General features: G+C 44.9%; 1 protein-coding gene across 9 annotated transcripts in view; it reads right to left on the bottom strand.

Annotated features, from left to right (window-relative positions):
• The window catches only part of SEC31A (SEC31 homolog A, COPII coat complex component), a 40,836-nt gene extending 14,207 nt beyond the window's left edge, over positions 1–26,629 (bottom strand). For 5 of the 9 annotated variants that reach the window (XM_029960277.1, XM_029960286.1, XM_029960281.1 and 2 more), the window contains exons 1-20: positions 26,551–26,629; positions 25,900–26,023; positions 23,406–23,604; positions 22,015–22,110; positions 20,578–20,718; positions 19,145–19,287; positions 18,414–18,513; positions 16,964–17,125; positions 16,622–16,774; positions 14,939–15,175; positions 14,293–14,367; positions 12,273–12,323; positions 11,415–11,492; positions 9,221–9,296; positions 8,396–8,574; positions 6,627–6,753; positions 5,500–5,645; positions 3,595–3,768; positions 2,869–3,042; positions 194–286 (exon numbers count right to left, since the gene is read on the bottom strand). In XM_029960277.1, the coding sequence (XP_029816137.1) occupies positions 194–286; positions 2,869–3,042; positions 3,595–3,768; positions 5,500–5,645; positions 6,627–6,753; positions 8,396–8,574; positions 9,221–9,296; positions 11,415–11,492; positions 12,273–12,323; positions 14,293–14,367; positions 14,939–15,175; positions 16,622–16,774; positions 16,964–17,125; positions 18,414–18,513; positions 19,145–19,287; positions 20,578–20,718; positions 22,015–22,110; positions 23,406–23,604; positions 25,900–26,023; positions 26,551–26,629 (2,607 nt within the window). The remainder of the gene's footprint in view (positions 1–193; positions 287–2,868; positions 3,043–3,594; positions 3,769–5,499; positions 5,646–6,626; positions 6,754–8,395; positions 8,575–9,220; positions 9,297–11,414; positions 11,493–12,272; positions 12,324–14,292; positions 14,368–14,938; positions 15,176–16,621; positions 16,775–16,963; positions 17,126–18,413; positions 18,514–19,144; positions 19,288–20,577; positions 20,719–22,014; positions 22,111–23,405; positions 23,605–25,899; positions 26,024–26,550) is intronic. The other 4 variants (XM_029960289.1, XM_029960292.1, XM_029960295.1 and 1 more) reach the window with 1 other exon arrangement.
• Positions 26,630–27,053: the final 424 nt, after the last annotated feature.

The following is a 27,053-nucleotide window of genomic DNA, read 5'->3' as shown; positions in this document are numbered from 1 at the left end:
CAAGGCTTTCCAGAGCCCCTCATCCGGGTGTTGGTGAAAAAAAAAGTAATGAGATGCAGAGGAATAAAAACAGAGCACACATGGAAGCTGCTCCTTCTGTCTATCTGTACCAGACCATGTCAAGCACACAGACTACACCAGGGGACATATTGGGGTGGAGCAGGGGCTCAGAGAGGAATAATGAAGGTTATACCTGTGTGTCAGAGGGACAGCCTGCAGGAGGATGGCTGGGAAGGGCAGTAGGAGTTTTGTTACTCCAGGTAGTGACAGTAGGGGCAATTCTAACCTGAATCGAACAAAGAAATACCAATCATGGAAAACAAAACAATAAAAAAAGTCTAAAGGGTTTCACAAAACAAGATGCAAGAAGGTTTGCATGCTGGCAGTTGTAACAGCCATAAAAATCTCAGAGAAAGAAGGAAAAATGCATTCAAGACAGACAAAATCACTGTGCACTGGAGCCAAAGTGAATTGCAGAGCGAAAATGAAGCACAGTGGAGTTGCAGCTACAATTGGCTGTGGAGCAAGTGCAGTGTTATATGTGCCAGTGAGCCAGGTCTCCCTCTTTCATTACATTTTCCTATGGCAGAAGCCCCCCCCGCCATTAGTCCATGACCCCAAGCATCACTAATCAGAGCTGCAAGTCCCAAGTTCCATGTTAAATTCAAACATACTGCCTCACACAAAAGAATTCTGTTTAAATTGAGCTCAAGATGAATTGTAAAAGGTTAAAATCTGTTATTCAGCTCTTGCACATGCACAGATACACATCTTAATGGTAATTGCTTCCCAGCCAGTCTCCCATAGCTCCTTTCCTCTGTCTTCCTTCTTTGCCACTTCAAAGCCCTTCAATTCCATATGACCACTTCTACCTTTCTGATGGTACAGAAGCCATAAACCTCCTATGCCTGTGACATCCCTGAGCAAGGAGTGGGTGTGCTGCCCAACAGTGGGACACATGGCCAGGGTTCAGGAGTTCAACACCCCATGTGAGCACAGGCAGAGGGAAAGCTGTGACCCTGCACTCCTGGCTGGCTCAGCTGGCTTCAGGCTATGTGTCTCTAACTCCACACAGTGCTAGGCTAATGGTGCAGTCAGTTGTACAACAACCACTGTTAGTGTCTGCATAATTCATCATTGAAGTAACCTAAAAGACTTTTTCACTTCCTTTCATGCCTGGTTTATCTAGATGAAAAAGAGGCTTAAAAAAAACCTATGCTGAAAGGAATCCAAGTTTTAAGTACATGTTCCTGTTTGGGACAGCAATTAAACAAAGGCTGCCTTAAGCTTGAGCAAGTCCTTCGTACACACTTTCTCAAAAGGAAGTCAAAGTAAGTATCCTGAGACTCAAATGTGTAATTTTTCTCCGTTCTGGGCACCTTTCTGACATGATACCTGTCCTCTTCAAGCCCCTGATGAGCATGGCCTTCCTGAAAAGCCAAGAACACAGGGGGATAACTCACAGTGTGCTCAAGGAGTTGTGATAAACCCAGCCTTTTATTTTTGAGCAGGGCTTGCTGAAATAATAGTTTGAGACATTCCTGAAACAGTAGGAGAAAGAGAAAACTCTGGTTTAAAGAAAAAGCATTGCTAAGATCTTGCCATGTAGAGGAAAGCTGCTATTCCCCACAGCCAAACGGGAATCACACAGAATCACTTCTCAAGGCAACTCATTGGTTACAAGGAGGGAGGCCAAAGACACAGACAGAACAGTAGAGTTGATTATTGATGATGATGCATTTAAAATCATATGCAATGGTGTTAGCAAGGTAATCTTGGATGAAGGCTTTGTCCCTTCTGAAATCTACCTTGCTAACACCCTGGAAAGAAGGCAGAGGCACACGTTGTTGACATCAAGAACTCCCAATTCCCCCCTCAACCTTTCAGCCCTTTTTCCTTCCTGCCTCATTTTTCTGGCAAGCAATGCTTGAGTGCAGCACAGAGACACCACTGCTTGTGCCAGACTCCTCCGCATAAGGAGAACACTCACAGCCCCCACACAGCTCTGCTCTCAGAAAAGCTCAGCCCAGAGCCCCTGTGCAGAGGAGGCCAGGGGAGCTGCAGTGCTCTACTGAGGGATTAGAGTCTTGGCAATGCCCTCCAAGCATGCACACAGCCAGGGCTGCTCAACACACCACACTGCAGTGATGGCCAGTGAGTTCTGTTGTGCTGTTGTCCTCAGGTTAGAGATAGAATCAGGGAATTTGCCTCCCCCATTCATCCTCTTCCTTCCTGCACAGCTCCCTTATTAGTCTCATACTTAACCAGGTCTTTCTTCTAGTACAGCTCACTCTCAGTCCAGGAAGTTAAACCACCTGCTTCCTCACCTGCCTGTGCCCCCTTACACCCATCTGAGAAGGTGTTTGCACAGCAAACTGTACCCACAGCTGCTGAAACATGTCATCAGTTTGCTACTGCCACTGCTCAGCAGCTTCTGCAGTCAACATCAGGGCTGGGGGTGGGAGCAATCAGCCCCAGAAGAGTCTGGTGAGCAGCATGAGCAAGCCCCATGGCCTGCAGGGATGGGACATCAGGGACTATGAGAGGAAGCACAGAACTCCTGCAGTGCTCTCCCATGCAGTTATTCTTGGCATTGAACCACACCTTCAAACAAAGGGGGAAAACACCAAATCTTCAGCAGCAGACTGCTTGACAAGGTGTTTAATGGATGCTTCCAGATAAGGAATAAAGGAGGTACCTAGGTATCTGTATTGACTGAAAGGAAGCCCCAGTGACCTTTACCATAAAGCTCTCGGGAGGTATATGGCATACAGCCTCAGATCAAGAGAAAGGAGAAGAATTATTATATCCATCACTCTCAAGAATTCAAGCACCAATGTCCCTCCCTTACCGTCAAAACCCATTTACCTGCTGGTAATACTGCTGGGCTGGAGCCTGGGGTGTTTGCATCCGTCCAGCCACAGGGCCAGCTCGTCCTTTGGGCACGGGCTCTCTCTCATATGGTCCCTTGAGGCCGTCCTGTCCCACCGGGAGCTCCCCCTGGGCTCTGCAAAGCCTGTCCCGCAGTTGCACGATGTTTGGCTGCAATCAGAGCAGGACAGTGAAGGGAGGTTAACTGCACTGCCTGTCACCCAGTGCATCACACCAAGAGGATGACTGGCCACCCTCTGTCTGATGAGCTCTCAAAAGCCCACTCTGCTTTGTTAGATTGGACTGAGGCACGATCATGACCATGCATGAGACATGGGGCATTGGGACTGCCTTACATGTGCCTGCCTCCTTCCCAAACCACCCTGTCTACAAACGTCAGCTGATGGAAAACGAGAAGTCAAAAGAAAACAACCAAGTGTCAAGGCACACATTTCATTCACCGTGTCTGGCTTGCTGGAGGGACACCCTCTGGCAGTCACTGGCTGCAAGGACAAAGGTGTGAAACGAAGAGGGAGCAGAAGGTGGCTGTGCATTTCTGTCAGCTCAGCAAGGTCAACACAGGGAGAGGGGAAACAGCCTGTCACATCTTGAGGAGCATGTCAAATGGCAGTCCTGATGGCTGACTGCACCGTGCAGAGACCTTTGCTCAAAGTGTACCTGTTCACACAGAGGGAGAGAGCGAAGAGCCCGAAGGCCCCATACCTGGTTGGTGTTCTCAGGGAGGAAGGTCAGAGCTGCAGCCAGGCTTCCCTGAGCAGCCAGGAGGTTGGCATACTGGCTCATCTTATCGGCCAAAAGGGTCCCCACAGCATTAGGGTCCACAGCCTGGGTGAGCTGCACGGCTTTGCGCAGGATTACGACTTTCTCTATTAAGTCCTGAAAGATCAGGAAAAAAACCATGCACGAGTGAGAACAGCAAAGTGAATGGCTAACTAGTGACAGGCTAATGACTGTCATGGAGGGCTGTTCCTCAGGGCAGTCTTGGAAAACCCCTCTCACCCAGTGAGAAGCCCAAGCCCAGTGCAGGTTTCCCAGACAGCCACAGCTGCACCAAGGCACAGCCTTCCCACCATGTGAGATAACAGAACACCAACCAAGTAGCTTCTAACAGCATAGCCAGCAGAGTTCAAAGCCAAAAGAACTGGTTTTATTAAAAAGGATTTCAGGGCCCTATCAGCACTGAGCATGCCCACCAAGAGTATGCTTTCATAAAATTATCTGGTGACAGCACGAGAGCAAACAGGAAACATCATGCCTGTCACCAACAATAGTGCTGTGCTGCTGCACATTTGTTTATGGTGTTTTAGTAAGTCAGTTCTTAACCATCTTAAAAGGATCTCCCTTGGGAGAGTTGTCCATTGCTTTCTGGTTGCTATAGCAAAAATACTCCATATCTTGCCTTCCTTGCACATCCCCGAACACCAGAGCTGGTCTTGGTTGGGTTTCCTTCCAGTCCTAAATTACAGGAATGTTTTCTGGTCAGTTTTCTCATGATTTTCTTACTCTCACTACATTTATATTGAGAGATACTACAAATATTAATTTGACAATATTAAAATTCAATCCTTTTTTAAAATCTTACGGCAGATTTATTGAGTGTACCACACACAAAGTTTCAACCATACATCAATACTAAGGATTGTTTTCTGACTCCTCAATAAAACATTTTTGATTTTCTCAACAAATCAGAACATCAAAAAAGGAAAAAAAACCCCTACAAATAAATCAAGATAATCAACAGCTTCTGTGAGTTTTCTATGAATTCCACATCAGAGTAAACAAGCAGCCTAATTATAACTCCAATAATATTTTTCAATTTTAGTGTCCAAGAGAGCAAAGCCATGCAATCAAAATGCAAATTCAAACTGAAGGTAAATCTGTATATAAAGCCCTCAAAATCAAGTAATTTTGATAATTCAAAACTGGAGAGAGTTAATGATGCAAAGCAAAACTCATACACTCCAGTTCTTTCAATTAACTACAAGAGATTCACAGCACTGCCAAGTAATGTTACTTTAAGTACTTTCTAAAACTGGTCCTTCAAAGGCCCCGAACAGATGGAAGAAACTAAGATTGTAGTATAAAATAAATGATTCCACAATTGCTTCATTCCACTCCTATTCCCCCAAGATATTTGCTATATGCAATATATTTCACTACTGGAAATCAAGCCTTGTGTGTGCAAACTCCTGGAGAAAACTCCAAGGAGAACCTTCCTACAGCTTTCTCTCTAGATTTAACTCTAATGCTTTAGATTTCTTCTCCTGAACATCCAAAAGTAGAAGTGTCCAAGTACTCCCCAGCTGCTGAAGATGCAAGCATTCAAAGACTCTTCTTTACGAAAACACTCAAGCTCTACCCTTTAACACAAGAAGTGTTGTAGCACAACTACCCGAAGACCAGGGCAAGCATAAGGGCCACTGTGCTTCACAATTGTGCATTTTCCAGTATCATATTTATGTGCTATGCCATTCCAGAAGGAAAAGGCTTGCATCCTGATGTACATCCAGCTATCAGACAGCAAAGCTCTACACTAGATCATTCGATTTAAGTGCCAAATGATTGCAGTGTGTTACTTCCAACACCTTTCTTGAAATAATTACCAACCTGAAGGGACAAGGGGCTGCTTCCATCCTGAACTTTGGTCCAACAGGCAACGAGTTTATCCACGTTGCCAGCACAAATGTAACAGAGACAAGCTTGTGTCTGCAGAACGCTGTCCCCTTCATTTTCCAGCCTGCTGCCCAGGAGATCTAGATGGAATACGAACAGAGGTGCTGGTGAATCACTTCGGTGATCCCTCCCCATTGCTGCTGAAGCTGAGGAAGCCTACAATGGCTGTCATGTCTCAGTGAGAAGGGATATTGCCTCTGGGCTCTGCTGGTAAGGACACACTCTGGTGTCTAGCACAGATTATCTCATGGGAGTCCAGGGCACTTCAGAGGCAGTCACGGCAGCAAGAACCTGTCAAATGGCTGCAAACGCGAGTCACAGCAGAGGGGACAGTCCATCTGCTGACATGATAAAGGACAAGAGGCCAGGGTTCAATTCTCCCCTCCACCACCCACTTGTGCAGTCCCTCATTTCAGGAGTGGGACCCGAGTGTGCAACCAGCCAAGGAACTGTGAGCAAAGCCATGGTACTGCTCTGGGCTGATGCTTGCTCAAGGCAGTCATACATCTCCCCAGACACTGTGGCTGAGGGACACAGGGCTGTCAGGCTCACAGCTACTGGTAATATAACCTCCCTGTGGGTTAAACCCAGCCAGCTGTCTGCCACACAGCACACAAGGGCAGGCATGCTCACTGCCTGGGAAAGAGGACTCCTTCCAGCAGTCAAAACTGATCTTGGGAAAGAAGAGTGAAGTGCTTCCATGAAACATTTCTACTTGTACCCCATGCACAAACACCTCAAGACTAGTCCCTTGGCTGAGACACCCGTCACATCAACACCCCCAGTGGTACAAGACCAGCAGCTGTGTGCCACACAAGCAATACTGGGACACAGCTGCTCACAAGGCTCTGAGTTCTGTGCCCAGAAAGTTAGGGAATGCACTGGTAAAATAGCACCCCAGAGGTTCCTCTCCTCCTCTGCAACAGGACTTCGGAACTATATGACCCATGAAAGAAGCTAGAGAGGCATTACAGCAGTACAGGGGAAGGAAAACAACGCTGGCAAAGCGTAGTTTTGCTGTAAGTAGAATAAATGACATCCAGCCTGTAAAGTGTGCTTACCACAAAGGGCTGCAAATTCATCTGGCCTGGCATAAGTGAGTACAGCAGCCAAAGCCTCTCTCCAGTTCTGCAGATCACAAGACTGCACAATCTCTTTCCAGTTCTTCGTTACCACTGCAGTGATGAGCTAGACCAGAAGGAGAGAGACCACAGTTAACATCTTGGTAGGATTTCCTTTGTATAACCTACAGTATGATTTGTATCTGTTCAAGTGCACTCACCCCCACTCTATCCAGGGTCACAATAAATACTGCACTGCAGTTGAACAGCTGCACTACAATACATTTTACTTCAAAAGGAATACAGTGAAAAATCAAAATGATCTCAGATAACAAACAGGACAATTATTCTTGCTACAAAACGTGCAAGAAAAAGAATACACAAATCTCCACAAGCTGTGATTGCTGAAAATGAGTTTCAGCAGTTTTTGCAGAGAAAGATAACATACTAAGTATTTAGCTGTAAGTCTTCTACACAATGCTCAGGAAGGGGCATGGATTTTGTTTGTCAAATGGTTTCATTCGGCTTTAAGCTCTTGGCCTGAGGCTGACCTGAGGCCAAGTTGAAAAGGCTGTGTAAAGGAAGCAGCAAAGTGGCAGCAATATAAACCTGAGCTGGCTGTAGTATCCCTACCCTTCACCCACACACAGGCTGTCTGTCCACAAGCCCTCAGAAAAAAAAATTCCTGTTTCTTTCTTCTCAAACTCTGCCTCCAGCTATTTTACTTCGGACAAAAGACAGACTTGGCAGCTGAGCTGCTCTTCAGTGAACAAAGCCCTTGTCATACCAAGATTTCAAGCTCAGAAACTTCTGAACAAGGAATAAGTGTGCAGTTTGGGACCAGAAAAAAACCCCCACATCTAAACAACAAATGCAAGATCCTAACTACAAGGTCAACACTTGCTTGTTAGCACAGGCACAGATAACTGGTCAGCTCTCCAATCCTTTCCCCAAAGGATTAACTACAGTGAAGAAGAAGAAATTTCTCACACACTACAAATTCTCCTTTCTCTGATTAGACCAGAGGGAGTAGCTGGGGGTAAGGGAAGAAATCCTGCAGAGTCTTAATACTTGAGATTTTCCTCTTTCCATTTGTCCAGCATTAGCAGAGCAGTTTTCTGTGTTCTTTTAAAGCCACTTCTCCTGTTTCATCTTCCTGTTGCTACTTTCTCATGCCAGTAATAAAGAAGAAAAACTTGAATGAGCAGCATCAGCAATCCCTAGCCGTGCAAAAAGCTGAAAATAACAATAACCAGCTGGCCATAACATGCTGTCTCCTAGACAAAGGGTGATTGATCTACCCGGGGCACACTTTGCTCTTTTCTGTGCAGGCAGTGAAACGAAGCATCAGCAAAATCTGTTAAGACTGACCACAGGCACAAATCTACATAATGCTGCCTGGCCCTGAGCATGGGTCATGTGTGACTCATAAAAAAATGTGACAAAATAACAAACTGAAATGTGCCCTGATTAAGATATTTATCTATTGGTGAGAACCTATTAGTGTACATGCAACTCAGACACCAGAGAGGAGATAAAGAATACTCTTGTGTACTTATATCCAGGGAGTGTGCAAGACTTCCCTTCTTATCAATGCATTAAAAAAGAGCAACAGAAGCTTTTCTGCTCCGAGATCTTAGAGATGATTTGAATACTTATTAACTTCTCCCGGAAATAAACCTAAAAAACGGCAAGAAAACTTTTAAGGTGAAAAAGGGGAGTTGCCGAAGGCACGCGAAGCACGTTAGTTCTGAAGCGAAAAAACACACCCTGGTAATTTTGCTCTGCATCTTAGCAAAGTACTTTTGCTGTGTCCTGGAGAGCAGCTCTTGCCCGCCCGCGATGGCCAGGATGATGGCGTCAGCCATGCGGTTGTCGTGCAGGCAGAGATCCACCGCGCTCCCGAAGTCGCCCGTCAGCAGAGCCTGCGTGATCAAACCGTCCACATCTGCAGCAAGAGGGGGAGGGCACGTTCAAATGGTGGCACAGAAGTCACTTAAGGAAGCAACAGCGGCTCCGATTCCGACTGTACAACACCGCACGAGGCCGCCTGCAAACCAGCCTGCTTCCAGGCGGAACTCACAGGGATGCTCCCGTTCATCGCCAGCCTCAAACACACATGGTCACAGCCACGTCACGGGGGGCACTGTCAAGCATCACTTACCTTGCGGCAGAGCAAGATGCCAGAGGTCTAAATGGCCTCTGAAACAACAACCCTGCATACAGTGCCAGAAAGAGTCAAACTAGACAGAGGTCAGTGGCTTCTGCGTCACTCAAGATCCCCTGGGAGTTTCTGCTAGCACTTCATGCCTCATCAAGCATGTCTTCCTTTATAGCAGAAATCACCCAGAGCAGCTGCTTTTCAGCAACGGGGTACACAAGTGCTGTACACTTCCCTTCCTTCCTTAAAGAAGTTATTTTCAAGTCCCTTGAGATTGCTGCGAAACAAGTGCGGTTAGAGGTAAGTCATTACGATCCTTCACAATTTCTGTGCAGAAATGGCCTTCTCACTGGAACACACCAGTATTAACATCAGCACTTATAAATATCAGCACATAAAATGAAATCAATACCAAGGTGTTTTTTTTTTTTACCTCCACTAACAGAGATGTTAAATGTCGTCTTTGCAGATCCCAAACCCTCAGTTTCTTGTTTATGGTCCTTCGGTGTCTAAGAGAAAGGAACAGCAGAATTTGTGACATTATGTAAACACTTGGAATATACACACATTTAAAAAAAATATGGTTCTTGCATTACAAGTTAGACCTTCAGACTAGCAGTTGCCTCACAGAACATTAACTTGCACACACACATCCATGCCCATATAAACACAATCCTCTCCAAGCAAAACAACAGCCACTACCACAAAGTCAGAAACCTCTCCCTTCCCTCTTCTTTCAACTTCAACCCCTACCAAGAACAGTCTACCATAACACTACCTAGGTTCCACGTTGCTCCACTTAGACTTTCAGCTTGTCCTTGAAATACTCTGCACTAGGCATGCATCCTAGTCAAATTAAGTAAATTAGATGTGAACACATGCTTAATTTTCAACACTGAAGTCCAGCATAGACGAGACTTAAGCGCTTTGCACTCAGTACAGGAGTGGCTCAGTGGACAGAAGCTGCTTTTTTCTACAAAACTTCCCCAGGATTTAAGATAGAGACCATTTTGTGCAGTTGGGATTTCAAACAAAACCTTTCAATAATAAAAAAAATAACACCAAGAGGGAATTCTCTCTCCATTACCTCTTTTCACAGCACAGCTTAAGAAGAGTGCAGAAGTTGCTTTAGTACATGCAGGGGGAGTTCATGAGTCTGCTGAGAACACCCTGCTTGTGAGCTGATCAGTGAAATTGCACTTCAGAGGATGAAGCACACAGCCAACCAAAACCAGGCATTTGGATGGGGAGGAAAGTCAGAAACAACCTTCATGTTTGACTCATGAAAGGAGGCAGCATCTGGAAAACTATTTTGCTGTCAGATAACACATGATAAGTGTTTGGTATCAGCTGAGAGCATGTTGTGACTATCACAGGAATAATGTGCACTTCCAGTTACTTTATGGATGTGACAGCCCACCCTGATGGCTCCAGGCCTATCTCACAAATATTTACCATCCATGCTGGAAGGCTGGGGTCACATTTGGCTGTGAATTCTCTCTTAGAGCAAACATTTGTAATGAGACATCTAATATCTTCAGGACTGCATACAGCAAAATCCTTATACAGTCAGATACATGTCTGCCACTGCAGTGCCTAAAGAATTAACGAGCAATCCAGCACCTAACCTAAGGAGAGCACTCTGGTTTTAGTGTCCTTAAGAGGCTGTTTGTTATATGGAGTCAAGTGCACCACTGCAGCCTGCATGAGCCTTAAACTACTGTCCTCATCTTCACTGCAGACAAGCACAGGGAACACAGCTAGTTTTGGGCTAACAGCTCTAATTCTAACCCAAAAGGGAGACTGAGGGAATGGGGGCCAATGAAGTTGGCCTGTTCACACAGCAATACAGTATTTTCAGTACCACTGACTTCACAAGGCAGAGGCTGGTCCTCAGTGCTAATTATACACCCGTCCCCATATTTAAAACATAGGGCTGAAAACAATGCTGTTCAAATGCACAAAAATGAACAGTAGCTGTAGGATCCCAAGAGCAGGCATGGTTGATCCCAACCTGCCTGTGATAAATCTGTCTGAAGTGCTGCAACAGACACTCCTAAGGCAGCTGGCTGCCAGAGCCTTGACACTCCCTGCTCAGGGGCCAGAGGATGGATGGCACTGTGACTTTGGTGGGAGCAATGCAGAAAATGAATGTTCTATCTCTCCTCCAGTAGCACAGCTTCATCTCTGCAAAGAGTTATACCCTGAAACAGGGCAGTAATAAGCTGACTGTTTGGTAATAATCAACCAGAGGGAGGAAAGAAGGCAATGCAGAAAGCAAGGGGAAAAAAAAAAAAAGCATTAGGGTTCTGGTGGCAGATAATTTGTATTAGGGAAATGTCAGAGCAAAAACGATGGCAGAATAAAGTCCTCGAGTGTGGTGCCAATTGGATTCTTATAAAACAAGCTTGTACTTCTGTGCCACTAAAATCTATTCACATGATGTCTGAAGCTGATGAGAAAAATCTTTAGCAACTTAACAAGAGACTGCTTTTATTGTTTTAAGTAACTTTTTGTATTTCTGTATATCCTCGGCACTAGGAAAAGCCAACAAAATAAAATGCTCTTAATGGTAACAAAGTAAATATAGGGAGGTCAGCAGGGTTAGTCTAGAAGGTAACAGATACCTCTCCCAAGAACTGCTCCTCTGTAGCTCGGCCTTCATCCCCCTCATTTGGCACAGACTCTTCAGATTCTGCAGGAGCCTTCAGCAGAGAGAAGATGCCATAAAAAAAAGCCAGTAAAAGAGGAAGAAATACTTTGCACTGCATAGTATAGCCAGCTTCCCACCGACAACAGTTAGAACCAGACTGCAGATCACAGAAATGCAGGGGCCATATATGCTTGGCTATCATAAACATAGCAGAGGCCCTGTTTCCTTTGTCATTACACAGCACCTTGTGCTGGTTTCATCTTAGATGCCTGAAAACATGCAACAAAATCTTTCTTCTCCGTTAGGCAACTACAGATATCTGACCTGTCTACTGCACAAAAGCAATGCACTCCTCTTGCAGACTCAGGCCACTGCAATTGCAAGAGGCAATGCCTGAACTGTAGTTATTCTTGTAGGAAGTGTTATGGGACCACACTCCCAGTCTTGCTTTTTTAAAAGCCTGGTGAAGGTGCTCTTGAAATCAGCTGTCAGGCAGCAAGACTCTGCCCTACCTCACAGGCAGCACGAAGTGTCACAGTGGGCAAGACACAGGCAGCAAAAAGGAAAGGTGGAGGGACACCAATGAGACCCTGAATTAAACCCTGTGACTGAGAGCCCTTCACTGGAGAAAGGGGGAACACTCGAGAAGAAAAAAGTACTTGTTTTTTTAAATAAGTACCTTCATCCTACTGAATGTAGGAACTTGCCACATGCTGGATTATTTGTGACTTACTCTGGGACGGCTATCAGGCCAAAAGAAAAATTATTCTTACTTTGCACATTACCACAGCATTGTAAAACTAATCACAGAGTTATACACGTGTTTGCTTACCTCTCCCAAAACACTATCTACAAGACCTTCTTTATTCAGAGCAGATGTAATCTAGAAAAGAACGAAGATTTAAGTGAGTACCCTTTTATTTTAGAGAGGCAGACCTCTCACTGATTTCTCAGATTGCAAAAGTGGAACATGTAGCTACTATGCTTCCTGCAGAACAGTTAACATGAAACTAAAGCCATTTCCTTTTCCAGGTGATGGATTTACTGCTAATACCCCAGCACCCCAAGCTCTGATGGAAACAATAGCTGCTCTATGCTTTTAAACTTTTAACTGTTAACTCAAGGGCCTCAAACCTCACTAGAGCTGCTGGAAACCACAGTAATAAAAGGAGTATCAGAACATGAAGGACAAAAGCTTCAGTCTGTTCTGGTCAGGGAAAAATGAAGCAGTGACAATCCTTGTGGAGCAGGGAGCCTATCAGGAAACTGTGGTTTCAAGCACATGGTTGAGGGCTAGAATTTTCCACATTATAAAAGAGTTTTTATACCTCGGAAAAAAAAGCTTTTACTGCTTCGCAAAGCAAACCATGACTCCAGATTCAACTAGGGCCCTCAAAACCACCAATTTATAATTTATTGAGTTTATATATTAGTTCAGCTTCAGGGAGCCTGGGTTTCCTATTGCTGCTAATGTTATCTACTGCTTTTGGTACTGTAGGCTTTATTTTACCCTTGGATGCTGGTTTGTGCAAAAAGCTGAGCTCAAATTGCTGGAGACAGTTTTCTTCTTCTTTTTTAATCACTGGATTACAATAAAAATGAGAAATCCAGTACTTGGTTTGCATGAGAATCACAGGTTTAAAGAAGACAATCCCCCCCATACCCTTAACAGCTTATTCCAAGAAGCTGAAATCCGTGACTCCCTTTTACTTTCCTTATGCTACCAATAATACGAAAAACCAGTTGTGTTACTGAGTTTATCATCATCTGGTTATCACAAATTTACAGATGAGCTGTCCTGTGTTGTTTCTTGACACTAAAAAACATGGATTCAACTTCAATGTGGAATGCTCTGTTGAGAAACAGCTACATAAAAGCGTGGCCTTTGAGCTCCTGTCATCTGTTTCTCAAATACTGAAATCATGGGGTAGGCCCAGCATTTCAGGCCACTCAGTTCAGCTAAGCCCATTTTCTCAGCTTCTCCCCATACACAGGGCATATCAAGCCCAGAGCAGCAGCAGCAGTAGGCTCTAGTCTCATGAGGCCAATCTGCAAGACCATTACTAAATTTCAACTAGATTTTCTAATTGAGATCTGCTTTTCAAAAGCAGGATTTCCCTTGATGTGCTTGCCTTGAAGTCATGCACAAAACTTTTGAAGCTGGGGACAGACTGTTAGCAAAAACATGACTTTTTTTCCCCCCTGTAACCATATTAAGTTTGCCCTAAAGGACATTTAATTTGTATAAGCATAATGACACTTCAATGGGACCAATCCTTGAAAGTAAAACATTAGATTGATACAATGAAAATGAATCAAACATTCAAATCCACTGAAACAGAACTGAAGAAATACTAGACAGAGCACTGAAAGCAACAGAAGCCCAAAGGCACAGCAGGTATCTCCCTGTAACACTGTATCTCCCTACAACTGGGAAGAAACAGCTTTAAAGATGTGCAAGTTGCTTCCTGGTAATCCAAATTTTTGTAAAAAAAGAAGGACTATCCCGGGTTTTCCAAGGTAGTTAATGATACCCTGAAAATTGCTTCCATGTTCTTCAACCAGAAAGCTTAAAACCAGATCATATCCCATGATGTTACAGTAGAAGGATGTCAAGTACCACAGTTACATGAACAGATTGAACGAATAAATATCAAAGCTTCTTGATGGGTGAGAATTTCAGATCAGCATTGGACAGTCAGATGCAGACATGCCTCTGAAGTCTGTTGCCTGCTTTGACATTTCCATGAATACTTAACCATAGGTGGCATTGTCAACATTTTAGGCTGTGTTCTGCAGATACATTCATAAGTAAAGCTTTTAACACAAGCACAACTTCCAGGCCTATTTACCTTCTTCCTTAGATCATCCTTCCTGTATCCCAAGAGCTCAAGGTATTTAGCACGTGAATCTTCTTCAAAGTTCACCTTTAAAAAAAGTTAAAGAATATATTGCGATTCACAATTCTTCATTTTCTCCCTCAAGGGCTTTTTACTTGACTGGCACAAATTGCCCAGTCAGAGCTAGTGGCTGAGTAGACTGAATGTAATAAAGAGAACTGCAGAAGTCTTCAGTGACTTGGGCACCTGGGCAGGTGGGCAAGGCTTCAATCTGGTTGATGCTTATCTGGTTCACTTGGAAACCTCTAAATGCTCATAGTAAGCAGTGAAAAGCCCATCTATAGCTATGCCAAAGCTTTATTCCTTCTCACTAGCTCCCTGTAGATATGTACTGATGGGGGATGCCAAAAACCACAGGATACCTTTACTCAAGCCTTTGCTTCTGCCATGATTCCTCACAAACCTCCTGGCCCTGGGGACCCTCCCTCTCCTGGTGGGCCAGCTCCAGTGACATGGCTTATGGCTGCTATTCCCCCAGCCTACACCTTTTCATTCCCAGCATCTCTTCTGCTAAAACACCACGATGTGCAGAAGGAACCACTTCCACAGCAGCTTTCCAAGTCACTAGGGCATTCCTGAACGGCTGTTATCCCGTTACCTTTAGGAAGGCCCACACGTTCTTCTCAAAGTCAGCCAGGGCCATATCGATCTTCTTCTGGCAGTAGCTGACAAAGCCCTCAGACTGCACAGCCTCCTGCAGCTGTTTGGAGCGGGCCAGGAACTCCTTCTCTGTGACAACCTGGCTCACGTAGACATGGTGCTGCTGCTGCTGCTGCTCCATGCCTGGTTGCTGCTGAGACTTGGCATTCTCAAATGTAACCAGCTTGCCTCCAAACTGGAATTGAAGCACACAGTGCAGCATGTGAAAAATACAAGTATACAGGGGAACACATATGAAAAAATATGAGCATACACAAATGTATGCACGTGATTTTATATAACACATATATGCTTATCATCCAATAACTGAACACTCCTGACATCAACTCACTGATTTTTTTTTCCCCCCCATCACCCCATATTTCTATGCACGTAAGGAGCTTGCTGGATAAGTAGGTGAACATTTATGAGATTCAGGATTTATGAGTACAGCTATTCCTGTGCCTATTTTCTTTCAGGCAAAAGACTGACCAGCAACAGAGAACTAGAGCTGTGGGTCTATACAGTGCCCAGCACAAACGGAGTATCCCATGACACTGCAATGCAGTTACCAAAGAAACCCACGTTATCATTAAATAAATGCTCAAGCCTGATGTCTGCCCTGCTCTTGCCAGGCTGTTTACCAGTTAAAAGCCTACTGAGACATGGGCAGCAAGTTGTGAGACAATTTGGAGAGGTAAAATCAGCATAGGAAAAAAACTAGGAGGGGCTTATAATATTGTTTCATTCTATAGCTCAAAGTGAATTTACACAGGCCAGTCCAATAATGGACAAAATACGCATTACAAAAAACAAAAGCCTAGCCAGGAAAAAAACTGACAATTGGCTTCTGGAAAACCAGGATGAATAAGGGAATAAACACCACTATAAAATGACACATCAGACAGTGACTAGACAACATCGCTTCTCTTTGACAGGAGAAAATTGCATTTGATTTGTGCACCAGATCGTGAATAAGTAGACATATGATGCTGAAAATTCAGAAGTATTTCAGCAAAGAAATCCATTTCAAGTGAATAGACTAAAATCTCCAGAAGAAATTACCTGTGGGTTTAGAAAATAAGCCAAAGGTGGAACCAAAGAGCAGATGATTCCGCTCTCACAAAAAATCAGGGCCTTCCCATCCCCTCACCTGGCTCCTCTGCAAATCAACCAGCCATGGAGGAACCGAGCCATGTGCTGCTACAGCAACTCCTGCTACTTTGATCAAAGCTGACCCAAGTATTCCCCAGCATATTGACTCACACAGTACCTTCGAACTGCACTCAAATCTCAGATACTTGCCCAGTTTGGTCTCATTCCACCTCCCAATGTATATTTGTTCACTCCAAAGCAAGCACTGCACATAAATAAAAGCGAAGCACTAATGCCAAAACAGAAACAAACAAATGTCTGTTGGCAACGTTTCTTTTTCCCAAGCATTTTTGTCAGGCTGGCTTGCTGTCCCAAGTGCCCCATCTGGAAGCTGCCCCGAGCATCTCCGACCACAATGACAAACAGGGGAAGCTCTCCCAAGGTGGAGCACAACACTGAACTTCCCTCTTCCCACAGTGTTAAGCAGGTGCCACCTCTATCTCCCTCCCTGCCTGGCCAACCACACCCAGCCTTGTGTCATCCTTACCGAGAACGATGCTCCCATGGGCCGCCGGATCCATTTGGGTGGTTTCTTCAGAGGCAGAACAACACTCAGTGGGGCAGCCTGCTGGGGCAGCTGCAGGGGCGGGAGGGGCTGTCCTGTACCAAAGGGATCAAGGTTCCCAAAGGACGATGAAAGCTTTGATAGCACAAAAAGGGGAAAAACAGATGAGACATTTCTCCATTAAAATAAACGTAAGTGTCTATTTGCACCGAATTGGTGTTCCTGCAATCAGGGCTGCAGACAGCCACTGCAGACTTCCCACGAGCCCATGTTTTGTTCCCCCTCCCTCTCTGTCCCTATTCTTGGCCAAACATTTTTTAACACCTGGTCAACTTGCTTCTGCCTCAAGCCATCCGTGCTGCCTCCCATGATGGAGTAAACGCTGATCCGCCCGTCGAAGGAGGCCGCAGACAGGACAGCAGGGTTCCTGGGACACCACTGGATATCAAAGCACCACTGTGTGTTCGTGGGCAGCTCGTACAGCACCTGGGCAGCAAAACCAAGTCCAACAAATCAGAGCTTTTATGGAGCACCATGTCCAATAGCAACAATTCCCCCACCTGCCCTGAGACTTGTCTGCTCTTCTTGCTCCCCGGCAGCCTCCACATCACCACTCACACTAACAGTGGGCAAACCCTGACAACCCCCAAACAGCTGATTATCACATGCCACTGCTTCATTCCCTTCTCCCATTAAATCTTCTGTTTAAACCACACAGAACAAATTATGCAGGTGGGGTATGTTTGTGCTGTCCCCCACCATAAGCTGTGAGCTGCTGACATCCATTCTGGGTTATTCAGAGCTAATTTAGGTATCCCCACACACTACACAGAGAGATGTTCAGGCTCTAAAGTAAATGTTTTCACAGGAAAATTGGAAAAGGTAACACTTGCATTCTGGACAGAGAGTTTGTGCCTTGGAACAGACAAGCCCCTTCCTTACAGTAGACATTTAACCATAAACTAGGAGAAGCTCAAAGAACAAAATGCTAAATGCCGACAGCAAAATTTTCTCCCAGGAAAATGTTTTTTATTTTTAATAAAAACACTTAGTATGATTCATCTACATGTAAAACCTTCATAACAGCACAAGATCCAGCTCAGATAACTCATTTACCACCCTAGAACTTTTGCACTTTTGGGTCAATGTTTGAATTTTAGAAACACTTCTCACTTCTACTCCAGGATTACTGTCCACTGCAGGCAAGGAGCCCTCCAGCATGCCTGAAGCACTTGTCATAGTCTAGGGACAAACACTCTAGTTGGCTGAAAAGCAGATTTGCATCCCCTTTGAAAGGTATCCCCAGGCCCAGAAAGGTGTGTGGCAATGCAGTAGGGTGGTTCTTACTGATCTGCCATTACTGTAGTAAGCTACAAAATGCCTCTTGTCTGGATAAAAGTTCTTACAGAAGGAAAAAGGCAACTGCAACAAAGATCCAGCCACAAAAGGCCCAAAACAAAAGAGTAGGAAGCATTTTTAGAAGTTTAAGAGGAACCATTTCCATCTCTTATAGTGAACAGGAACATTACTACTCAAGAGGAGAGAAGTAGCAAGGACAAACATTAATATTGACAATACTAGGAAGGAATCCTGCACCCCCAGAACAAGCTCAGAAGATACACATAGCAACACAAGTACCCAGGATAGGGAGAAACACGTCACAGAAGCATCATTCCTAGGAATGCAAGCACAGCAACAGGTGCTTTGCATGTGCCTCCTCTGAACAGAGATTTTTAATTATTTTTTTTTTTTTTAAGTGTTGAGCATACAATACCTCTCCTGTGTTGGGGTTGGAGCAGAGGATTTTAGCATCCTTCCCACAGCTAAGCAGCAGCTCCGGATCCGCCATACTCCAAGCAATGGCCAATATACCCCTGCATGAAAGGTCACAACCAAAAGAAGTTTCATATAAATGAAAAACAGTGATAAATAAAGCATATTTGTGAGTTGAGTTTCTACATTAGCTCAGCACCTGACCGGCCCACTTCTTCCTGGAGGAGAAACTTTCCAATGCTATCAGCACTTTATTTGTTGAAATACATGCTTTCTAGTTTGTGCATGAAAAGTTATAAAGCTGCAGTCATTGTATCTGAAAATTAAATGCAACAGTCCTACGGGAGAACCTGGACACCGGTCTAACAAAATGGTTTGTTTGCCTGTACCATTAACACAGAGTGTGCAAACCTGTAGGTAAGGTCAGTGACTATCAAGTTTGCCAGCTTCTTTTTATTAGCAGGAGATTCAGGTCAGCAGAAACACTGGCAGCAGTTTTCTTACTGCTGTTCTCGCTCCTTAAATCAAGCAGTGGTTTGGAGCAATACAGAAAGTTTCACTCACGATTGAGGAGGGACAAGAATTTAACAAAATCTTCCAAAATCTACCCAAATTTAAGGCATTTAGGGGACTGAGAGGCAGAGAAACTGTGCAAGTCCACACATGAGGACATGGTACACAGTCACCAACAGCGCTAACGCCACGGAGCAGCAGGTTACACAAGACTCATACCTCGTGTGACTTTCTAGAACACGAAGCGGTGAGGAGGCAAATCTCAGGTCCCACATCTGAATAACAGGCAGCCTGTCGTCCTCCGAGGCCAAAACCATCTGGGTAGCAACATCAGGGTGCCACGCCAAGCCCGAGCAGTGCATCTGCAGGACAACATTGTGCCAAAGCATCAAGTAACTAAGCAGTGCTACAGGAAAAAAAAAAACTAGACCAAATTCATCTACGTGCACGGTAAAACACTGTTGTGAGGGGATGTGCAGCCATGTTTCTGGGCATTATTTCTGACTGCACTCAGATTGGGATATTCCCCTCATTTCTCTGAGTGAGGAGACTTGCAGTTAGTTTCCTGAGGTCCTCTCAAAGAGATGATGTTGTGCTGATTTTTTTCCACAGCCCCACGTTTTAATGTGAGAAAACTGTAAAGTCCACCGTACAAACCTTTTTCTCTACCGGTTTTATTGATATTTTTAATAAAAGCTATCATTAGGCAGAGGTTATTGTCATGTGAACATTGTATCAGAGGACTACAACCACATGAAGAAGACAGCCTACTGTGCTGCTGTTATGTTAGGCAACAAATACATAAAACATCAAGTTACAAAGTTTATCAAAATAAGAGTGCAGTGACCAAACAGCTATTTCACAAGCACCCTTTTCTCAGTTTCATTTTAAACTCTTGCTATATTTTCAGAGTTTGCTAAAGCAACATTCCATTTAAAACAATACAGAATTATAAAAATTATACGATCTCTCCAGAAGTTCAACAGGCTCTTTTTTCACATTTACACTGCCTAAGGAGCAGGCATGGTGGTTACAGCTACACAAGGCAGCGTTCCTGTGACCTGCTCAGTGCTACACTCCTCTGTGGTGCTGTCCACCACAGACCCTGCCCTCTCTCAGCTCAGCTGCAGCCTGTTCCCATGTTCACACCCAGACCAGCAGAAGCACAGACCCCAGCTCCATCACTCAGTGTCCTGCCAGGGCTCATCCCACATGTGATGCCAAGGGAGGATGCTCTCTCTGCCTGAGCACCAAGCCATGAGGTCCCCTGCTCTGTGAAACAAAGATGTGCTCACCCAGAGCACATCAGCTGTAGCCTCATCTCTTCAGCACATAAAACATGTCATTTCTGACCAAGTGAATAAAAATCTTTTTGTGGTAGCCCCAAACAGATCAGTAAAGACTTTTTCAAAACTAACTCACCACTCTGATACGACATCTGAGCGCCTCGTCTCACTTTAATCTGCATCTGTCTATTTTTATTTGTAATGCTGACAATTCCTCCTTATAAACACAGCCTTATAACGGAAAACTGGGCCAGGCACCAGTATCTGTGTCATGTAACAAGGGGTGCTGTGACCTGTTCCCACATGTCAAGAAGCAACCCCCACACCTCTGCCAGCACCTCTGCAGCTGCACGAGAGAAAACTCACCCGGTTATTGTGGTCACTGACTTTGATGATGGGCTCGTTCTTCCTGAGATCCCACACGGTGGCACGGCCGCTGGGGCTGGCGGATGCCAGGATGTGCTGGACTTGCCTGTTCCATGCAATGCAGCTGATGTCCTCAAGAGGCTGTTGCACAGAACAACAGCCTGTCACAACCTTTCCAAACTGGAGACTCAAACCCTGCTAGTTTCAGGGCTTGACAAATGAGAAATCTGCTCAGAGACTCGTCCCACATGCTGCGCGTTCTGGTTTCCTTTGTACACAAGCTGTAGGGTACAACTCCGGAAAAGCCTGGTTTGTAACCTGCTGGCAGTTCTCTGCAAAGTTATTTTCTGCTTTACACTATACATTAGTTACTGAAACAAGACTAAGCACAGCTGTCTTCAAGAACAGAAATTACTCCATGGAAGTACATCAGGGTATATGAACTGCCCTTTTGTCTTTTTTATTAGCTTTTGACTTAGCAAAAGAAAAAAAGTTTGCTTGGAGGAATTCTGTGGAGGTTTTTTATTTCCCCCCCCCATTGCTTACTTTTCAGACCAAGAATTAAATGCAGTGTTAACCCAGTCCTTTTTGCCCTACTATTTCCAACTATCATTAAGCATATGGACTAAAAGATGTCCCAGCCTAAAAAATTACTATTAGACATATATAAAAAAAAAAAATCTCTTACACGGATCTTTAAGGTGAGCATCCTCCCAAATGTTAATAAATTTGAACTAAACAAAGTACCCAAACCCATAGAGTTTAAATTAAAAATCTTTAAACTGAAGATTATTTCTCATCCCGTTTGCTCACTTCGTTGTCTCCAAATTATCATCCAGTAAGAAATCCATTTTCCAGTAACCACAAACTTCTTGTGCAATTTTGTAACAGCTACAAAAACGTACACGCATTGAAACAACTTCCTCCCATTCTTCTATTTCCTTCACAAGGCCCATAGCACAGAAGACTGTTGTTTTTCCCCACAGATCATCTTTAAGAGACATGGGCTAAACACTTGGCCTTGAGTATAGCAACTAAACCACACCCTGAGACCCACAAAGGCAACTGCAAAACCTACTGCCTCATCATCTGACTTCTCAGTAGCTGCTTTTTACCTTCCTCCTATTTTCCTCTATGTACCTTCATGATCTTAAAATTCATCCATGCAGTGAAACATGCAGAGGAAGACTAAGACATGTAATGGTTATGGATATTTGAAGAGGAGTATAACCTGAGAGACCTTAAGGACTGTAGCTAACCTTGCCAGAAATGTAGCTCACGGCCAATCACAATTAACTACTACCCAAGTTAGACTCCAAAAGGCTTTCCCCCACCCCACTTGAGACAGGCTTTAAAACTGTAAGTTTCAATGAACTCTCAATTTACATATTTTTCACTAGCCTGCTCTGCAGAATTTAATAAATACAAATCTGGTACCTGTGTCTTCACTCCTGGTGTCATTGGCGTAGCAAAGTTGTTCAAGTCCCAGATATAGATTTCAGACTCATTAGCACCAGAGGCCACCAGATTAGTCTGTAAGACACAGTAATAGACATTAAGAGTATTTTCAGCATCAGCTTTCACAGTCTTAGCTGCTGGGAGGCATCAGATCTGCAGGACTCTGTCGACTTGCCCTGTCAGCTCAGGGTATAGCTTTTGGCTCACACAGAGCAGCTTAGGAAAAAAGGCAAGGTTTTTTGAGACTGCAGGTAAGATTGACTTAATTAAAAAACATCCACACACTAAACTAGACTGGCATGCTAAGACCAAAATTCGTGGAGTGCTCCTCCAGTGCACAGCAAACACTCAGGAAGGGGCTGCAGAGGCACAGCCACACGGGCACGGGGAAAGGGGTGACACTTGTGTGAAGGGGCAGAGGAGGAAGCTGTGCTGCAGCCATGGCCAGCACAGAGCTTTGCTCCAGACAGAGCATGGCATTTGTGCCTCTGGTGGACAGCACCCTGCTCACAGTGAGTGCAACCACCCAGGGCACTCCTGCACCTGGGATGCAAAAGTCCAGGCAGGGTGACATGAGCCAAGGGCACCAAGTGCCCTTTGACCACGTATTGTGGCTGATGACAAGCGAGTCTTGACTTCTTAACAGGCAGAAAGGGAAAAGGAGCAATTCAGAGCAGATACAATGGACACAGGGCAGCCTTGCTGAAAGCAAGAGGGCAGGGACAGAAGTGTTATTTAGGGAACGAATTCAACTCAGTTCTCACACAGCTGGTGGGGACCAGGAGAAACCACACTGTATCTAGAGGGAAGTAAATGCTCATTAGTGATGTGGGAAAGCTTGTTGGTTTTGAGAGCCCTTCTGCTAAAAAGGCCATGTGGCTGTGTTTTGCTGTCTCCTCTTTCCAAGCAACAATACTCAGAAGTCTTGAAGATGGATCCTACCTAATCCCCAGAGGAGATACCCAGAATCTGGTCACTCCATAAGTATGAGTGAGAGCACATAATTACTTCCTGTGTGAGGAGAACAATACTGGCACAGTGCACAGAAGCTAAAAAAGGAGACTGGCTAAAGACACCACAGAAGGCCACCTCTACTTCACACATAAGCTGAGCTAAAAAGACTCCCTGAATTGGCAATGCAAACTGACAAAGGGAAGGAATGAAGCAGACACCTCAAACGCTTTCATACCCCATCCTGAAATGCCAGTAACAGGACAGGATTTCCCTACTAAATACAAACAGACACTCAAATGCTAAATTTAGTTCACGCTTTTCATGGGAGGGGAAGCAACAGAAACATTTTTAGGTTACAAGTGAAGAAAAGCCACTCCTCTATGATGGTATGTTATGAAGAACAGCAGAAAACCAACCTGGAACATGTTGACATCGAGGGCTCTTACTGGTCCCGTGTGCTTGTCTTTCTGGGCAATTATTACTTCGGTGTCTCCATCTATGATTTTGGCTGGGTCGTACAGGATGACATTTCCATTTTCACCCCCAGCAATCAGGACTCCAGAGACTCTCTCCCCCGAGGTCATGCTGTGCGGGCCCCAGATCAGCTTGTGGTACCTGTAAGGCACAGAGGACCCCACAGTCTACAACCATCCACCACCAGCTCCCCATAGAAGGATGAATTCCCTTTTTGCTCACCCCAGCTAAAGCCTCTGCTGCAAACAGAGCAGGCATGTCAGAGAAAAGCACTACCTGCATTTCTCCTTAAGGATGAGTCTCTGTACTTACAACTCCTTCCATCAGAAAGACATGTCCCGTTCTGCTCATTAACAAGAGGCAGGGTCACAACAGGAACAAATCAATTACCTGGATACTGATAACATCTCTAATGTCCTGGCTGCAAAAACAAGTAAGTGCACCCAGTTGCACATGATTTTGAGCTCACCTTTGCAAAACAATAGGAGTACTCAAAGTAAGGAGTACTTACAGTAAGTTCACTGTAAGCCCATCCAACTGCAGCCTGGAGAAAAACTTCTGCTATTTGCCAACAGCTTCACATAAGAGGGGAAGAAAAAAAAAAAAAAGGTGGAACTAGAGAAATTCTACATCCCTTCCCATATCTGTGCTTTTGGATGTGCAAGCACTTCATCTGCCACACCAGGGGCTCAGCAAGTGGTTTGCTCACATCACAGACACATCTCTTGGACCACAGTCTATTTTCCAGGCTAAATCACAAGGAACTAAACACACTTCCAGAAATTAAGAATTTCTGCACCACTGTGTCTCTCTGTAAATACCCAAATCTCCTTCATCTCAGTGAACTTGCTACATAAGCAAAACAGCATTCCTGTGCATTTAGCCATGCAAGGAATGAATTTCTTCCAATAAAATGACATAGTTACCCATCCGTTCTTATGCAAACAGAAAGCAAACCCACACAGACAGGAAGGTGGCAAGGAGCTACTTTAGCATGCACTGTATTATTATTAATCTCTTTGTTATCTCTGGGAAGTCTTCAAGTAATTTCTTTTAATCACAGCAACTTCAGCAGGATAAAATACATCCTGCAGGAAGCTATACAAAGAGCATATGCTGGGTGAGAAATACTGTAATAGCCAAGTGCTGAGTCTCTCACTGTTCAGATTACAGTGGGGGTTCCCCAAAGAATGATGCTACAAAAGGAAATTGGTCTGTGATATCAGACAGCCTCATTCCCTGGGTATGATTTTTATACTTCTGCACCTAACCATGAAAGTTGACGAGAAATGAAGCAACTGACAGGGTTGTCCAGGCACCACCAGCAAGACTGAACAAGACTTCAGATAATCCAAAATGAAGGTAGAAAACAGTAAGAAACAAAAAAGCTGAGTCAACTGTTCAACTACCTTCTTCTTGCCCTTTGCTCTTTCCAAGATAAAGCATGGTTCTACAAGAGCAGTGCAAAACTTTCCTTGGAAAGGATTTATCTTTTGTGGGTCTAATCACCAGGACATTTTCACTTGCTGCAAACCAAAACAGCCTGATGTATACTCTGCTATCTTATCTTAAATGAAAAGACCTCCTTTGTAATGCATTTTCTGGGGCAAAGTCAAATTCTTGTGTTGCTCATCAAGGAAGGTAATTTCACAGGAGCGCTGCATCCCAGCTATAAGGAGGGTTCTTTGAAATTCAGTAAACAAGTAACAAGCCTCGAAGAATCTCAGTCATAGTTAAAACAAGGTAGAGCAATGAAATTCTAAAAGATCAAACACCTCATCCTGCTCCGAGCAGGTCAGTAGGACACATTAACATCAGCTTTGCCCACAGTGCAGGGCATTAAACAGAGACTGTGGATGTTTCACCCACAAGGAGCAGCAGGCACCGGACCAGCTGCCAAAGAGCTGCCACAAGCGCTGCTGAGATGGAAACTGGATGCTCTGATGCTAACAATGTCTCTCTGGATAAGCATACAGTAAGGAACTAAGCACTAAAGTGGAGCTGTACAGTCAAACTTGGCTTCCCAGCTGTGGGAATACATATGACATGACTCGATTTAGTTATGTTACAGGAGCCTGCCTGAAATGCCTAAATACAAACAGGATGGGGCAACAGGAAAGGTTAGTACTGCGTTTTCACAATTTCACGTTTTCTTCTGTTCTCTTGTGAATCCCAGAGACTCCACATACACACTCAAACCTTCCAGCCAATGTCAGATGTTTTAGGTTTATGTCCGAGCGTGAGCTGCTTGCAACCCCTTGCAGTCCAAGCTCACTGCCCTACAACATCAGTGGCACTCGTGTGCCTTCATCTCTCAGTGCTGAACTTCTGCTCCTCTCCTCAACAAATGCAGACACACCACATGAAGAGACCTTTCCACACACACCGCGTACAACAGTTTCACAGATGTCACTTTTCCCTTACAACACTGCCTACCTGTGGGAGGAGGAGAATGTGGCACAGGTCTTCATATCCAGTGAAGGATCTGATAAGTCCAACTCAAATATTTCTAGAGAAGCACTTGTGCTGAAGGTGGCGTCCAGCTGCTGAGCTGATGTACCTGCAAGGAAGCACGACTGGCAGTGAGAAAGCCACTGCACAAAGCACTGACTGCAAAAGCAGCACAAGGAGGGACATAAAAGCAACATCCTTGCAAAAAGGACCCCAAGACGGGGTTCAGGTTTCTGTTATTTAGATGCAGTGCTACATAACTCTTCTCCCCATGGTTCACCCTTCGGGTGTTTCTTAACCTATATCAGCAGGAAAAGCTTTGGGCAAATACCTCTCTCTCCATGATGATGCACAGAAAATGATCAAAGTTACAAACAAGCCACAGGTGACCAGCAGTTAGGATTGCTGTCACCTTCCCCTGGAAGAAGGAGGAGGATGGCTTGCTGTCGCTTGCAGAATGCAAAGCATGTTTTCATGCTGGCACAACTGGAGAATTCTACTCAAGACACCACAACCTATACCCTGCTCCAGCCTCCAGGACACGAAGTAACTTCTACAACTTTTAGTTAGGGCCACTCAATGGCAGCTACCGCACATAGCCAAAGGTCTGTCAGTCCATGCTTCCCAAAAACTCACCTGTGGCCAGGTAAATGGGGTGCTGCTGGGCAGGGCTCCATGCCTGCATGGCAGTACGATCTATTTCCTTCAGTTTCATTTTGCTAAAAAATAAAGACCAAGAAAAGTGATGCTTAAGCGGAGCACGGTGAGGCTGCACTGCCACGGATTCAGCTGCTGCACCAGGACTTGGCAGGAGCTGCCAGAGGGACTGTTCTCCTAAAGATATCCCACGGACAGGCACCTCAGCCATCCTCTCCAGAGCACACCCGGGGGGGAGGGGAGGAACAACTCCCCGTCGGCAGAGTAACATCGACATGTAGGGGAAAGCGATGGTTGCTGGACACAACACAGGAAAACGTGGGGCAAACCCTCAACTGCTGCGAAAAACCCTCTTCCAGCAGCACCAAGGGATCCACCACCCTACAGCAGCTCTCTGCCTTGACCCACCAAACAAACCTGCTCCCGAGAAGACCCTCCCTGGACGCCCTGCCGCCAAACACCCTCAAGCAGCCCATTTTTGG

The sequence above is a fragment of the Manacus vitellinus genome, unplaced genomic scaffold, assembly GCF_001715985.3.
Source record: "Manacus vitellinus isolate BGI_N305 unplaced genomic scaffold, ASM171598v3 scaffold_0_pilon, whole genome shotgun sequence".
Lineage (NCBI taxonomy): Eukaryota > Metazoa > Chordata > Aves > Passeriformes > Pipridae > Manacus > Manacus vitellinus.
Note: the sequence above shows the minus strand (reverse complement) of the source record. Positions and strands in the feature narration are given on the sequence as shown.